At 41.1% G+C, this 15,211-nt stretch overlaps 1 protein-coding gene across 2 annotated transcripts in view; it reads left to right on the forward strand.

The window, feature by feature from the left end:
- Positions 1–15,211, forward strand: part of LOC121925378 (WD repeat-containing protein 49-like) — a 63,044-nt gene that overhangs the window by 36,470 nt on the left and 11,363 nt on the right. For both annotated transcript variants that reach the window (XM_042457455.1, XM_042457456.1), the window contains 12 exons: positions 387–493; positions 622–701; positions 798–852; positions 3,302–3,347; positions 3,527–3,586; positions 5,652–5,814; positions 6,805–6,900; positions 8,794–8,852; positions 10,060–10,201; positions 11,882–11,921; positions 12,637–12,725; positions 13,383–13,567. In XM_042457455.1, coding sequence (XP_042313389.1) covers positions 387–493; positions 622–701; positions 798–852; positions 3,302–3,347; positions 3,527–3,586; positions 5,652–5,814; positions 6,805–6,900; positions 8,794–8,852; positions 10,060–10,201; positions 11,882–11,921; positions 12,637–12,725; positions 13,383–13,567 — 1,122 coding nt within the window. The remainder of the gene's footprint in view (positions 1–386; positions 494–621; positions 702–797; positions 853–3,301; positions 3,348–3,526; positions 3,587–5,651; positions 5,815–6,804; positions 6,901–8,793; positions 8,853–10,059; positions 10,202–11,881; positions 11,922–12,636; positions 12,726–13,382; positions 13,568–15,211) is intronic.

The following is a 15,211-nucleotide window of genomic DNA, read 5'->3' on the forward strand; positions in this document are numbered from 1 at the left end:
ACATCAGAGTTTGGAAAGTGATTTTTTAACTAACTACAACTCTTAGAATCTTCTAGCTAACATTGCCCTTGCCATAGGTGTTTCATTGCCTGCCAGAATTTCTTCTGTTTGTTCATGTGTGCATATAGGATTGCTAGGTGAAATAAGGAGCAAAGGTCTTGTACCTTTAATAGTTGTAGGCAGAGGGAATTCCAGCAGGTGTTGGTTGGCATACAAGCAACACCTGCAGAAATTTCATCTTCTACACAACAATTAAAGGTATAGGAAACATATCTCTTATTCTATCCAGCACCCCTAGAGCATAAATAACCTTAACTTTTGTTTCAGATATTGGCCTTTGGATCCTGACCAAATGTTGTTTTCTTAATGTGTGTGTGTTTTCAAAGGTGGTCAAGGTGTGGGATTTTGAAAGTGGAAAACACTTGTTTGAATTTGGCAATGCACATGATGGTTCTGCAATCACTTGCCTCACCTTTGATTCTAGTGGAAGGAGGTATGTTTTTAAACACATGTTTTGAAAGATTATACGTGTGTGTGTGTGTGTGTGTGTGTGTATGGGGCGTATGATCCCCTTACATTTCTGCAGGAAGAATAGCTACCCATTATTTATTCACCTTCTAGACTAATTACAGGTGGGAGAGATGGCTGCTTGAAAATATGGAATTACAACAATGGACAGTGTTTGAAGACTTTGAAAAGGGGTAAGAAACCAACCTGCTAGTGAATGAATTTTCAAACCAATAGAAAACTTCTGCTCTTCAGATGTTTTGATATTCCTGCATTTCTCTTTCCTGCAGAAAATAGATGTGATGAAATCTGTGGCTGCACCTACGTGGATGTCAACAGAAACAAGTAAGCAATTCATAGCCATAAATAAACCTTGCTGTGTTCTATGTGAATATCAGTTCTGGCTAGCAATAAGGACCCCCTGTTATGTGCAAGTATTTGAACTTTCTTACCAATTTCTGTGCAGTGATGGTTCTTCTGGACCTTATTTTCCTGCATTCTTGCTATCTCGGATGCCTTTTCATCTTTAGACAGAGATGCTAGGAGTTCACCCAACATACTCTACTGCTGAGTTATGGGCTTCTTTATCCCCCACTGGGTTTTTAAATGAGTTTTAGGACAGAGTTTCATGCTTTAAGTAAGATGAGTGGCCACTGAGTGAGGATCTCACTCAATGGGGACCAAAACAGTAAAAGGTCTGGAAACCAAGTCCTATGAGGAATGGCTTAGGGAGCTAGTATGCTTAGCTTGGAGAAGAGAAGACTAAGAAGTGATACGATAACCATATTTAAAACGTGAAAGGGTGCTATGTTGTTGATGGAGAAAGCTTGTTTTCTTCTGCTGCAGAGACTAGGATTATGTTATATGATTTGGAATTTTTGCTTTGAATAGCTGTCAGCTCTCCTTGTTTGTAAAAACAAAAGAAATACATTGCAATCGGGTTGAGAGCCAATGTGATGCAGTGGTTTGAGTGTTGGATTAGAACTGTGGGAGACCAGGGTTCACATCCCTGCTCAGCCATGAAAACCCACTGGGTGACCATGGGCGAGTCACACACTCTCAGCCTCAGAAGAAGGCAAAGGCAAACTCCCTCTGCTCAAATCTTGCCAAGAAAAACATATGATAGGGTTGCCATAAATTGGAAATGACTTGAAGGCACCCAACAATGACAAGAAATTAGATTAGGACATGATTCAAATTATAAGGAGTATGAATGGATTCAAATTACATTTGAAGAGATTTCTCATGAGCATTAGAAAGAACATCCTGACTGATGCCCAAGAAGACCTTTATAATCAGCTGGATTATAAAATCAGATACAAGTTGATTATAAAGGTAATTCCTGAGCACCAGTTCATTCCATGCATCTAACGATGAAGATCTTGACTGCATCTGCACTGCAGAAATAATTCAGTTTGACAATGCTTTAACTGCCATGGCTCAATGCTATGGAATTCTGGGAGTTGTACTTTGTCGTGGCACCAGAACTGTCTGACAAAGAAGGCTAAATGTCTCACTATACTACAGTTCTCAGAATTCTATAGCATTGAGCCATGGCAGTTAAAGTGGTGTCAAATTGGATTATTTCTGTAGTGTGGATGCAGCCCTATCTACAAAACCTTATGCTACAACTTCTTTCACACAATTAGTCACAAAAGTGCTACAAGATCCCTTTGCATACATATGTATGTTACCAAGTTTGGTTTTAGTAAAAATTTTGGGCACATGTGGTGTGGGCTATGACCCCTGACTGACCCCATTGAGGATCCACCATTAGCCTAAAAGCAGAGAAACCACGTAGGCAACTCACCTTGCAGAGGCAGAGTTCCCAGAAAGAGCAAGAACTGGAAATTTTCCATAGGAAGTTTGGGAGTTGCCAAACCAGAATCACCACTGCTTGCCCAAGTAAGACAATAGACTTGGCTTCTCACCTGATGGGCCAGTGATCAGCTTGACGACTTAGTAATCAAGTCAGATGCCCCTCCGAATTGTGTCCAGACCTAAATGCATTGTGCAACACATTACTTGCTCTTGGCTTAACAAAGCCCAAGCAATCAACACCTTTGTCTGGTGAGTCCCCATAGCCTCCGGATACATTTCACACTATAAAACCCCCAAGTTTTCGGACCCTCCTTGTGCTAGTTCCTGAGTGCAAACTGGTCCATTCTTAGCTCCTGCGGCCCTCTTCCCCCACTCCTGCGGCCGTGATTCACTGTCCACCCAAGGTTCATCAGAACTTTATGGAGAAGACTTCTAAAGTAGTATTCCCTAGTGGTGCCTCTCTTTCTCAAACTTATCTCCCAAACTCACCCCTCTCCTGCTGTAGCATTGAATGTGTGTGTGTGTTTATGCTCCCCTTTTGCTGTGTGATTTTCCCTGTGTTTTAATAAACGATACCTTTTTAATTGGACCTAGTTGGTATCAGCATCTCTTTCTCTTGAAGCTTGCTGGTGACCTCTAGTATACACTATTGGGACCCGATTCTGGCACGTGGTGTTGTTAGGGCCACCTCTCGGCAATATTTGAGCTAATTAAAATTCCCCTAATTAGATCCTTCCTAACAGTACAATAATGCTGCCAACTTGGCCATTTGGAAAAAAAAGTTTGGTTTGTTGTTGCACTTCCAATAGATCTCTGAAATGCAGAATTTGGCAGATAAAGCTTTTAGTGGCATGGAAGTGCTAATCACAGTTACTTAACTGATGCAGATAAAACATGTTACAGCAGTATTAAAACCCAATTTTAACACTGGTTAATGCCTTGGCTAATATTTAGTTAATAATTGCTTTTCCAGGTATATCATAGGTGTTGGATGGGACCGAAGGATAAACATATTTTGTGTAAGTAGCACCATTTTGTAACATAAGTAGCTCAGTTGTATGGACTAGTATGATACCAGTATTTATTAATTAGAGACATTAAGTAGTGTGCTGTAGGACCCACATCCCTGGTCTTGTGGCCTTTTACTTATGGAAAAGTGGAATGCCTACTTTGTATTGCTTTATTTGGATTGTTTCAGGATTCCACAGACAGCGTCCATGACTTTCAGAAACCTCAGCCCCATTGGCAGGATGATGTAGTAAGCCTTCTTCAAATATAAAATCTTCTGTATACTTTGAAAACAGTTGATGTTAATATGTTGTGGTGGTGTCCAATGTTGTCCAAAGCATATTCACCCAAAAGTAAGTCTCATGAGGTCAGTGGGTTTTACTCCAAAGAATGCATTTAGGTTTGCACTAATATGTTAGTAATCCCATCATTTTTTTAAAATAGACCCTGTCTCCCAAAATGTATAGGAAAATCAATAAACATTATTCAATATCGAAAGACGACTATAAGACATGTTCAAGTCAACTTTTGACAACCTTTTCAAATTCCTTGTCATAAAATGTGGCAGATGGTACTGTCAGCCAAGAAACAAAGATCAAAATTTCATTTTGATGCATGAAATTAGTCCTCTGTTTATATGAATGTGGGAAAATATATATTAGATCAGTGATGGTGAACCTATGGCGCACGTGCCACGGGTGGCAAACGACACCATTTCGCTGGGCATGGGGCAAGGGAGAAGGCGGAACGGGTGCGTGCCCGTTCCGCGTCCTCCCTGCCATTTTCGGGCCTCCCACTGTCTCTGGCGCCTGGAAGGAGGAGATAGAGGTGCGCACATCTGTCTCCTCCATCTCTCCTGCCTTTCCCTTCGCTCCCCGCGAAAGGGCTCCATGGAGCCCTTTCGCGGGGAGTGAAGGGCCAAGGAGAAGGCGGCTGGGATGCGTGCCCAGCCTTCTTCTCCTGCCTTTCCCTTCTTTTGCCAGCCTCTGACAGCCCCAAAAGGGACCCTCAGGGGCCAGCAAAAGCCGGAGGATGGCCCGCCGTCCTCCGCGGCCCTTTTGCCATCCTCTGATGGCAGAAGGGACCCTCAGGGGTCGGCAAAAGCCCGAGGACAGCCCGCCATCCTCCGCGGCCCTTTTGCCGGCCTCTGATGGCCCCAGAAGGGACCCTCAGGGGCTGGCAAAAGCTGGAGGACGGCCCACCATCCTCCACCGCTGTTTTGCCGGCCTCTGATGGCCCCAGAAGGGACCCTCAGGGGCCGGCAAATGCCGGGGCAAGAGCCAGAGGCTCCTCCCTCTGAAAAGGGGGCGGAAGCCCCACCCCCGGAGGGCAGAAGCCCCGCCCCTGGCACTCAGCCCCCATCCTGGGGGTAGAAGCCCCACCCCTGGCACGCGAACTGGAAAAGGTTCGCCTTCACTGTATTAGATCTCTTAGTGGTCTTTAAACAGGATGCATGGAGATAGTCATACTAGATGGTAGCACTGCATATATTTAACAATTGAGTGTCATTAACTTTGTCACAGAGGAAGTTTCCTCATAACTTTCAGAAGGAGAGCACAGTAATGTGATATTCTTTAGTTTACTCTTTTCTGTTAGTGAACATGGGGGTGTTATAAACGGGCCTTTAATATGCCCCTGTCACGTGCTAGGGGTTGGCCGAGGACCTAGCGTCCATACCGGCCTCATTTAGGGGGCGTAAAGATGGCGGCGCCCTATACACACGGGCGCCGCCATCTTTACATGCTGGACGCATTGCATCCGCACGTGTCGCCCCGGAAATGACGCCGCAAATGCGCCCCTTGTGCTTTGCGGCGCCTCTTCCGGGGCCTGAGAAGGAGCGCGATTTCCGCGCTCCTTCTCGGCAGCGTCCGGGAGCTGTGCCGTTTAAAGGCTGCAGCTCCTTGGCGGTGCAAGCGGAGGCGGCAGCAGACCGCCGTAATCCAGCGGTCTGTAACGTACCATGGTGATTAATTAAAAGTCATAAAATATTCTGTTGCGTATTTATGTCTTGTATTTTTACTTTGTCAAATAACTGGATGGAATTAGAAGCCTTGTATATTCTAATTGGTAAAGACTGGTCTGCCAAAAATGACTACTTTATCTACTATAATATTGTAGATTTCCTCTTAGGGACAGGCATAGCAACCTATACTTTCATTTTAGGCCTTGTGAACATAATTCAGCCCTATAGGGTGCCAGTTTGCAAGATCTGAGCTACCTGACGATCTGTGCAATGGCATAAAGTATAACCAAAACACAAGGGATGTGTGACGTGCATGGTTACTTATAGTACCTCTCTTTGTCTTCTTTTCCAGAATCGAGGGCACAAGGAAGATATTCTGTGCATTGCACAGTGCCCACCCTCTTTCCTTGCCACTTCGAGCTATGATGGTGAAATCATCATTTGGAATATGATCTCAGGTCACATATGCCATAAATTCTACACTCCAGCTGCTATTGAGCCTGCTGGCCCCAAAAGTAAGTTTTTACTGGGGGTGACCAGGATAAATCACTTTGTATGGATTGTTGCAGGTGGAATTAGATAGAAATGGAAACTCTTCGGGAAGATGAAAGATGAAACCTCTCCCCAATTTATTTTAGTATCAATAGGTCTAGTGTGGTTAAGACACAGCAATTTTTTTTTTATTCAAAGGCATAATGCCATAAGTCTGATATAATTATTGGTGTGCACTCCATGCATCTGAGGACGTAGACCTAGTCTATGAAAGCTTTTGCTACAACTTCTTTCACACAGTTAATCTCAAAGGTACTTTAAGACCTTTCTGCATAATTATTGAGCATTTTAAGCTTCCTACCTGAGATCAGTTACCTCCCAATTTACAATTGGATTTATTATGATTGTTAACATTCATTTGTTGAGTGTGGTAAAATTTACACATGGATGGGAAGGAAATGGCCCTCTACCTGGCCCAGGCTCTTAAATCTTGCTGTCCAAGTTATTTGCCCAATGCACCTCTTTCAAATTTCATTATGAATAGATTATATAATGGCTTGTAAAAATAAGTTTTGGTTTCTAGTCTACATCTAGGAGTAAAGGCTTCAAAATAAAATCTCTTCTCTACTGGGTATGCCAATGTTTTTTGAGCTCCTGTAGCTGAAACAATTCTTGGATAAACTTCAGCAACTGTGTTGCATTATAGAATCATAACAAAGTAATTGTAGCAAGACTGTTTGGACAAAATTCAGATATAGATTTTAAATTAATAACAATTATATTTATATCAGCACCCCCCTACCCCAATAGTAGGTCTCAAAAGTAATACAAAATTCACACAGCAGAGCACTTTTTATCTATTTTTTTAAAAACTGAGTTGGAAATTTAGTGGCTGAAATCTATGGAAGATGCCAATTAAATTTAAAGTTTGGGAAAGCTGAAGGTATTGAGCACTCTCAGGCAGTTTGCTGTAGAGTTCCTTAAAGTTTCAAGAACTTTCTTTCCCTTTCCAGCTGTAGATGCAACTGTAACGCGAGTAATCTTTCTAATGACTCGTGCTCTGAAATTTGAATCAGCGGCAGCATCTCTTGTTTCCAATGGGCCAAAAGGTAAGATTTGCTACAGTACTGGACAATAACAGGCAGATCAATTTGATCCAATGATGGGCAGATTGAAGTAGCAGGTGAACCACCACTTTCAGCCCAAGATGTGGCAGGACACCGAAGGACAAATTTCCTTCTAGAAAACCTGCTTGCAGTAGCAACCTACTTGCAATATTTTGAATTCTACCCTACCCACTCACTCCAAAATTAATAGAGGAAAATTAACTACAGTGGATCCTTGGTATTCACTGGGATTTGGTTTCAGAATCCCACCCTCCATGGATACCAAAATGTGTGGATGCTCAAGTTTCATTCAACACAATGGATTAATAAAATGGTGTCTTTTATATAAACTGGCAAAATCAAGGTTTTGCTATTTGGAATTTTTAAAAATATATATTTTCAAACCATGGATGGTTGAATCTGTGGATATAGAAGGCCGACTAAGTCCAGGTTCTGGCCTGCTGTATTTCATCAGGTTTGATTCTGGATCAGGTGGGTGTACTGACCTCCCTGCCTCATCTTGGTACTATTCTTACACTAGCAGGGCTTTCTGTGAAAATATCAATGCATGTTAGAGTGGGCATGCCATTCCACTGATGTAGACCTGTGCCTCATTTTGACCCTTATTAATCAGCCTTTGGTGGGGGTAATATTATGTGGATTTTATACTTACAAGTGTGATCACTGATCTAAATGAGGGTTCTTGTGTTTTAAATGTTACATAGAAGAGTAACCCACTAGCTGTGGATTTCTGTCATTGTTGCTATGCTGTCATAGCACTCTTGAGCGGATAGAGGCATGATAGATTACTTTACTTGGGTTTTAGCTAAGTTGACCAGTTCTTCCAATTTAGTCCTAGGAGTAAACGGCAAGAATGGGTTGATTTTTCTTCTTATCTCCAATCTCTGTAAATTCCCCCTCTGTACATGTCAACAGCAAGTGTTCTATGGCCAGACTTTGCCTATTTGGGCTGCATTCACACTGCAGAAATAATCCAGATAAACACCATTTTAAGTGCTATGGAATTTTGGGAACTGTAGTTTGTTGTGGCACCAGAACTGTCTGACAGAGAACACTAAATGTCTCACAAAATTACAGTTCCCAGAATTCCATAGCATTGCTACATAGCAGTTAAAGTGTTGTCAAACTGGGTTAATTCTTGTAGACCCTGTAGCATTCAACCTTTTCTGTTCACCACAAGCCTGTTGATTGGTGGATGAATACAAAAGTGTTGAACCAGTTCATGCTCTCTTGATACAGCATGCTAAGAGCATGGGGTGAATGCATCTGTAAAAAGTGCACTATATGTGAAACAGTTGGTTGATTACTTTTTCACACTGCCAACTGGTAATTTCACCCTTGCTTTCTACCTCCTTATTTAGTTTTTGCAGCTTTATTACAATGGATTGAGATTTTTTAGGGGGTGTTGGATAAAGCAACACCACAGTAGGTTTACAATGTATCTTGAACTCTGCAAGAGCCAACAGACATGTTCAGCATATATACTTGTCCCTCCATATTCGCTAGAGTTAGAGGCTCAAGACCCCCATGAATTTGGAAAAACCCGCAAATAACAAAAACACAACATCTCTCTTGGACACTGACCATAGGACTACACAGGAGGAGCTGCAAATGCCTAGTAGAGTATTCTCTCTAGGAATCTCTAGGTCTTTCCATACAACTTTTAGTTAAAGTTGACCATAGAGTTGTACTGGAGGACCTAGATATTCCTAGAGAGAACATATTAATCAAATCCGCAAATATGTATTCACTGCTGTAGTTGTGGGGATGGATTTCTAGTTAGTTCATTTCCTATAAATGCTTAGTTGCTACCTAAGTATGCTCTTGTTTTGCTACTACAGTACATTTCTTTCTATGCTATTGCATCTTTTCCAGGCTATCTTCATTTCTGGAGTCTATTCAGTGGCGATCCACTTGTGGCAAGTTTTTCACCTGTAAGTTAGACAGATAAAACCTCCGAATTTATTTATTAAAAAAAAAAATCTAACTCAACCCATTTCTTAAGACATAAAATGAACACAAATGTGTGTGTTTTTTAAAGGGTGCAGCATTTTTATACCTGTACCACAATCTGAATATAGGGGTTCTCCCACTTTTGCCTCTCATCCAAACAGAGAATGTGGTTTAGTGAGTATGGTTCAAATAAGAACTATTGCATGTCAGTTTTCGTCCAATTCAGGCATGAGCTGGGAATGGGTGAGAACAGGTGTTGTTACACAGGAAAATGCTGCTGATGCCGCTGGAAGACTACAAGCCATCCCCCAGCCATGCTTTGTCCGCAGATTTTGAAGGACAGAAGCTTTTTGTCCTTCAAAATTGGCGGACAAAACGTGGCTGGGAGACGGCTTGTAGTCTTCTGGCAGCATTGGCAGCGTTTTCCTGTGCGATAATACCCATTCTCACCTGTTCAAGCCTGTTGCCAGCCATGCCCAGATTGGGCAAAAAATGACATGCAATTTTATCTCCTAAGAGACTTATGTTCACAACAAGTCATTTTTCCAGCCTTAAGCCATGTCAGGCTCAGGAGTGACTGTACCACTCCCTTGCTATTGTATTGTTGGTTCACCCTACATTCCACATCTAAAAAATACCAGATTAACACAGCTATGTCTCCACATTCTAAAAACAGCATCATTGCTGGAAGTGGAGAAAGATATGCGATCATATCTTTCAGAAGAGGGAATTTTTGCAGTTCAGATTGTCATGCGGGGCTATAAGAAGTGGCATCTACCCAAATTTGTCTGTTACTGTTGTTGTTTTTTTTTAATGTAAAACACTTGAGTTTAAACCTTTTAAGAAAAAGAAGATAAAAATGCATTATTTTATGATCAGAGAGAATTAGTGTCCTGAGTACATCTGATTACCTTTCTCATGTACATTTCATCTGTACATTTCAGTGTAATAACCCGCACTTTTCCCTGTTGAAATTAATTTTGCTAGTTTTGGCCTAGCTTTTTCTAATCTGTTCAGGTCATTTTGAATTCTGATCCTGTCCTCTGGGATATTAGCTACCCCTCCTAATTTGGTGTCATCTGCAAATTTGATAAATTGTGTCTGGAGTACCCCTGAGCATATCAAAACTGACCATCTGTTGCAAATATTATTAACAAACAATTTAGCCTGTATAAATTTGTGTTCCAGACTAAAGGGAAATCCCTGATCAGCAGCATTGCTGTGACCACAGATTGTTTGTATCTGTATACAGCAGATGAGGATGGATATGTGCATGTTCATGACATTCAAGATTATGCTGTGGCAGATCCAGAAGAAGAACCACCGAAATGTATGTACATGAGTACTTGTCAGCTTTCTATGTTTGAACAGGATGAAACAAAAATAGAACAGGTTGAAACAAAAAACTAGAATATGTTATTTTGGCCTGAGAGATGAAACCTGACTATTTTTTTCCAAAGTAAAGAAGCAAAGAAGTCACTCTATAATAAAACCAGTTCCAAAAATAATTTTAAAATGGGGTTATTGTTTTAATGCAGGTTATATTTTCTAAGGTTACCATTCAGAGGAACATATTAAGGAAGGATTTAATTGAGTTAGGCAGATGGAATTTCACCAAATATTTTTAGGTCTGACCCAATACCAATTGAAATAGTCAAACACAAATCAGTTCAAACATAAATCAGAACGGAGATTGAGGAGAGTATCACTTCAGCTTTGCTGCTGGGCTTCTGAACAAATTAGTTGTTTTGCACATGTACAAAGTATGTCTTAAATATTTGCTTTTACTAGATCAGAGATGGGAAACGTCAGGTAAAGAGAGACATTTAGCATTGTTGCTTTTAGGTTATAAACTGTGTTATATATTTAGATAGGACCTTAATATTCATGATAGTGTTTTTGGATATTAGTATAAAGGAGAACAGAAGGTAGGTCTGGATCTACTGGTAGATTTCTGGGTGACTTGGAATATATCAGTAAGGATTTGCGATTCCTAAATTTAACAATAAAACAGAGCCAGCATGGAGTAGTGGTTTGAGTGTTGGACTATGACTCTGGAGAACAGGTTCTCAGCCATGAAAACCCACTGGGTAACCTTGGGCAAGTCACAATCTCTCAGCCTAAGAGGATGGCAGTGGCAAACCCTTTCTGAAGAAACTCATGGCAGCCTTAAGGTGAACCTATCATGGTTTTCTTGGCATGTTTCTTCAGAGGGCCTTTGCTGTTGCCATCCTCTGAGGCTGAGAGAGTGTGACTTGCCCAAGAACACACAGTGGGTCTCCATAGCTGAGCTGAGATTTGAACCCTGGTCTCCAGAATCATAATCCAAGAAATACAGTTATACTGGATAGTAAATGTGATTCCCTGGTCCAGCATAAAACCCCACAGGGTGACTTTGGGCAAGTCTGTGTTTTAATGTTGGTAGTATTTAATTATTTTTTTTAACTTTTGTAATTAATGTTTTAGCTCTGTCCCTTTTAATATGTTGTGACCTGCCTTGAATTGCACTGTGAGAAAAAGGTGGGATATAAAGCCTGGAAATAAATATATAAATAATTAAAGTCACACTCTCTCAACCTCGGAGGATGGCAATGGAAAACTCCCTCTGAAGAAACGTGCCAAGAAAATCTTGTGATAGGTTAACCTTAGAGTCACCATAAGTCAGAAATGACTTGAAGGTAAAAAACACACACACACACACAATAACAAAGATACTTCCATTCCCTACCCTCAGATTACATAGCTGAAATGAATAAAGTTTATTATACTCAAGAATGGACTTTTGTATGAAAAGACACAGAATTCTATTCTGTTCCTGTATTAACTACAGATTCGAAGGCATTCTTTCAGTTGAAATTTGTGACTTGAACCTGGGTCCAGTTGTCTAATCTTAAGGTTCTAGTAAAAAAAATTAAACCCCATAAGCTTCGAGTCTTTCCTGCACTATTACTGCATATACTAATAAAGATTCTGTGCACAAACCAAGATCTTTTTCTTTATGTTGCTCTAGATGTGAATCATTGGAGAGCTCATGTAAACCTGGTTCTGTCGTAAGTATCGGTTTAACACAGCAAAATAATTGTTTGTGTTTATATACAGTCATACCTTTGTTAACAAAGTAGATGTGTTTCTGAACATTACTTATTTAGCAATAATAATAAAAAAGAATAGGGATCGGTTCCTACACCACAAAAAAATAAAATAAAATTAAATTAAATTAAAAAAAAGAGCAGTTGAACATGTTCCAGCAAACTTTTCATTCAAAAGTAACAATTGTGCACATGTGAAATTGAACAACCAGGTTAGATAAGCCTTGTGTCAAGAAGCAAAAACACTTGAACCTTCTGGAGATCACTTGAAAGCATCATCTACCAAAATGCATCCAGGACTTTTTCTTTTACTAGCCTCCAGTTTTCTTATGATTGCAGTGTTGGTGGCTAAACATATACATCTATGTTTTATTGTTTTTTAATATGCTATAGCTGTTCAGGTAGGCTTATCTGCTTCCCCCTTATTCCATGGTTTCCCAGCGCAAGCTTCATTATATTGTATACTGCAGACATGCTGCTGTAACCCAACAATGAAAGCATGAATTTCTCCTTCCCCCCTTCATCATCCTCACCATGCTGATGCTGCTAAAAACTTCCAGCTGGACAGAGGAGGAAAATCAGGGCTTTGTAAAAAGGAACTTCTTTGCCAGAAGCTTTGTTAACTGAGGTATGCCTGTACATCTAATTGATTCTTCTTTCTGGTTTAACCATACAGTTTAGAGATCATAGATGAAGACAACATCTTGTTATCTTGTTCCACTGATTGTACTGTTCGCCTGTGGAGCCTGAATGGAGAATACATTGGTAAATTATACATTCATAAAACATGTGGGGCATCATACATTGGAAATGCAACTGACACTTAACTCAAGGTTAATTGGAATAACAGGACAAGCATATATAGTGCTGGGTGGTTATTGTCAGCCAGTGCATTTGCATAACATTGACCATGGAGTATTTGGAAACTGAATTCTCCAGCTTGGCTTTATGGTACATTAAATTCTAATAAACACATTGTAGTACAGATTGAGAGAGAGAGAGAGCTTGGAGATGGGACCCAAGTCTAAACATGAAATTATGTTTCATTATATACCTTAGACATATAGCTATACATAACATCTTCAATAATTTTGTGCATGAAACAGTTTCTGTACAATGAATCATCAGAAAGCAAAGGTGTCATTATCTCAGCCACCTATGTGGACACTTTTGGATTTTGGAGTATTTTGGATTTTGGAATCCTGGATAAGTCACAAGTATTAAAAGTATTAAAAAGGAAAGGTCAAAATACTTTTAACATACTGTTCTGTATAAAATAACCACAGCCTTTTTTTTTTTTTTAATTTAGGGACCCTCACATCAATCTGGAATTAAAATCTTCCCCGCAATTTTTGAAAGAGCTGCTTCCTTCCATAGACTGCTGTTCTGTGTGTCAATACCTTTCTTTTTTTCTTTCCATAGGAACCTTTGGCCAAGTGGAACCTTGGGAAATCTTTACACCATCCTCCTGGAAGCATCCCAGGGTTCCTTATGAAATTCTGATAGATCCACAAAGTATGCCTACCCACCCCATGCTAGAAGACATGCTCTCTGACATGCAGGTCACAGACCAAGATAAAAGATCTCTGGATGTTTTCATACCCAAGGTCTGTATGTTAAATGCAAACCTGTTAAAAGTTGTGATATGTTGCCATTAATAAGAGCAAGGTGTGAACTACACTGGGATGAGGAACCTGTGACCTTCCAGATGTGGGATTTTCTTCAGCCCTGGCCAGCATGGGGATGATGGGAACTAAAGCTAGAAGAAATGCCCTTTAAAGCAAGTATTTGGGATAGTAACAGTTTGCCACCAACATCTGGAAACAAACCTGGACAACGATATTTAAAGAGTGCAAAATGGATACTTTAAATTGAGTTTATGATGGCATGATTTTCCACTGAATTTGGGCAGCAGGACAGTGGCAGTGGAGGGGTGAAGTCTGCAGTAGGTACCAGGGAGCAAAATTGGACCCCAGACCTACTTAAGTGGCCCACTGTCGTTCTAAATGGTTTGTGAAACAAATACATCAGCTATTATCTTCATTCCCATACTCTGGTCATATACAGTGGCCTTAGTCTACAGTTCCCACTCTTCACAGAAGTACAGGTGTGTTGATACAGAACAAGACCTTCACAGTAGTGGCACTGTACTTTTGGAACACTATCCCCAATGATAGCCTTCAGAACATCAAAAGGGATTACGAGGCGCTTGGTAGGAAGCTGAAAGGAATGGATGTACAGGTTGTCATCTCGTCTCTTCTGCCAGTTGAAGGGCATGGTCCAGGAAGGGAGAGGAAAATAGCGGATGTGAACAACTGGCTTCGCAGATGGTGCCGCCAAGAAGGATTTGGATTCTTCGATCATGGGCTGTGGTTCCACGAGGAGGGACTTCTTGCAACAGATGGGTTGCATCTCACGCCAGTTGGAAGAAATGTTTTTGCCAACAGTCTCAAGAACTTGATCAGGAGGGCTTTAAACTGAGTTCCGAGGGGAAGGGAGACAATATTAAGGAAGGCGAAAGGGATGGCGAAAATAGTCAAACTGACATAGAGGAAACAAGAAAAAAAGTGCAAGGACCCAACAGTGGGAGGCAAAAAAACTTGCACAGGCAGCAAGTAAAAGGGAACTATGGTCTGCGATGTCTCTACACTAATGCACAGAGCATGGGAAATAAGCAAGATGAACTCGAACTCCTAGTACAACAAAGCAAATATGATATAATAGGCATCACTGAAACCTGGTGGGCTGAGTCTCATGATTGGAATGTGGAAATAGAGGGGTATAACCTTATTAAGAGAAATAGGCCAAATAAGAAAGGAGGAGGAATAGCACTATATGTCAGAGATATTTACACCAGTGAAGAGATCCTGGACATCAATCATGGAAGCCAGGTGGAGAGCATCTGGATAAGAATCAAAGGGGAGGGAAACAACAAGGATGTTACAGTGGGAGTCTACTACAGACCCCCAAGTCAGACTGAGGAATTGGATGATATGTTTCTAGAACAGATGACCACACAGTCAGAAAAGAGAGATGTAGTAGTGATGGGCTGTGGTGACTTGGGGGCCTTTCCCTGGAGCCCTTGGCGCCCTGTGCGTGGCCCTTTACTCCCAGGGAGTCCCCTCTTGTCACACTTTCCCCTCTAGGAGCTCCTAGATCTCCATTCTCGCTCCCTGTTGAGCGGAATGAGACCCCTTGAGGTCCTAAAGCCGCGCTGCCACCACTCAGTGAATTATCAATGAACTATATTT

The sequence above is a fragment of the Sceloporus undulatus genome, chromosome 3 (genome assembly GCF_019175285.1).
Source record: "Sceloporus undulatus isolate JIND9_A2432 ecotype Alabama chromosome 3, SceUnd_v1.1, whole genome shotgun sequence".
Lineage (NCBI taxonomy): Eukaryota > Metazoa > Chordata > Lepidosauria > Squamata > Phrynosomatidae > Sceloporus > Sceloporus undulatus.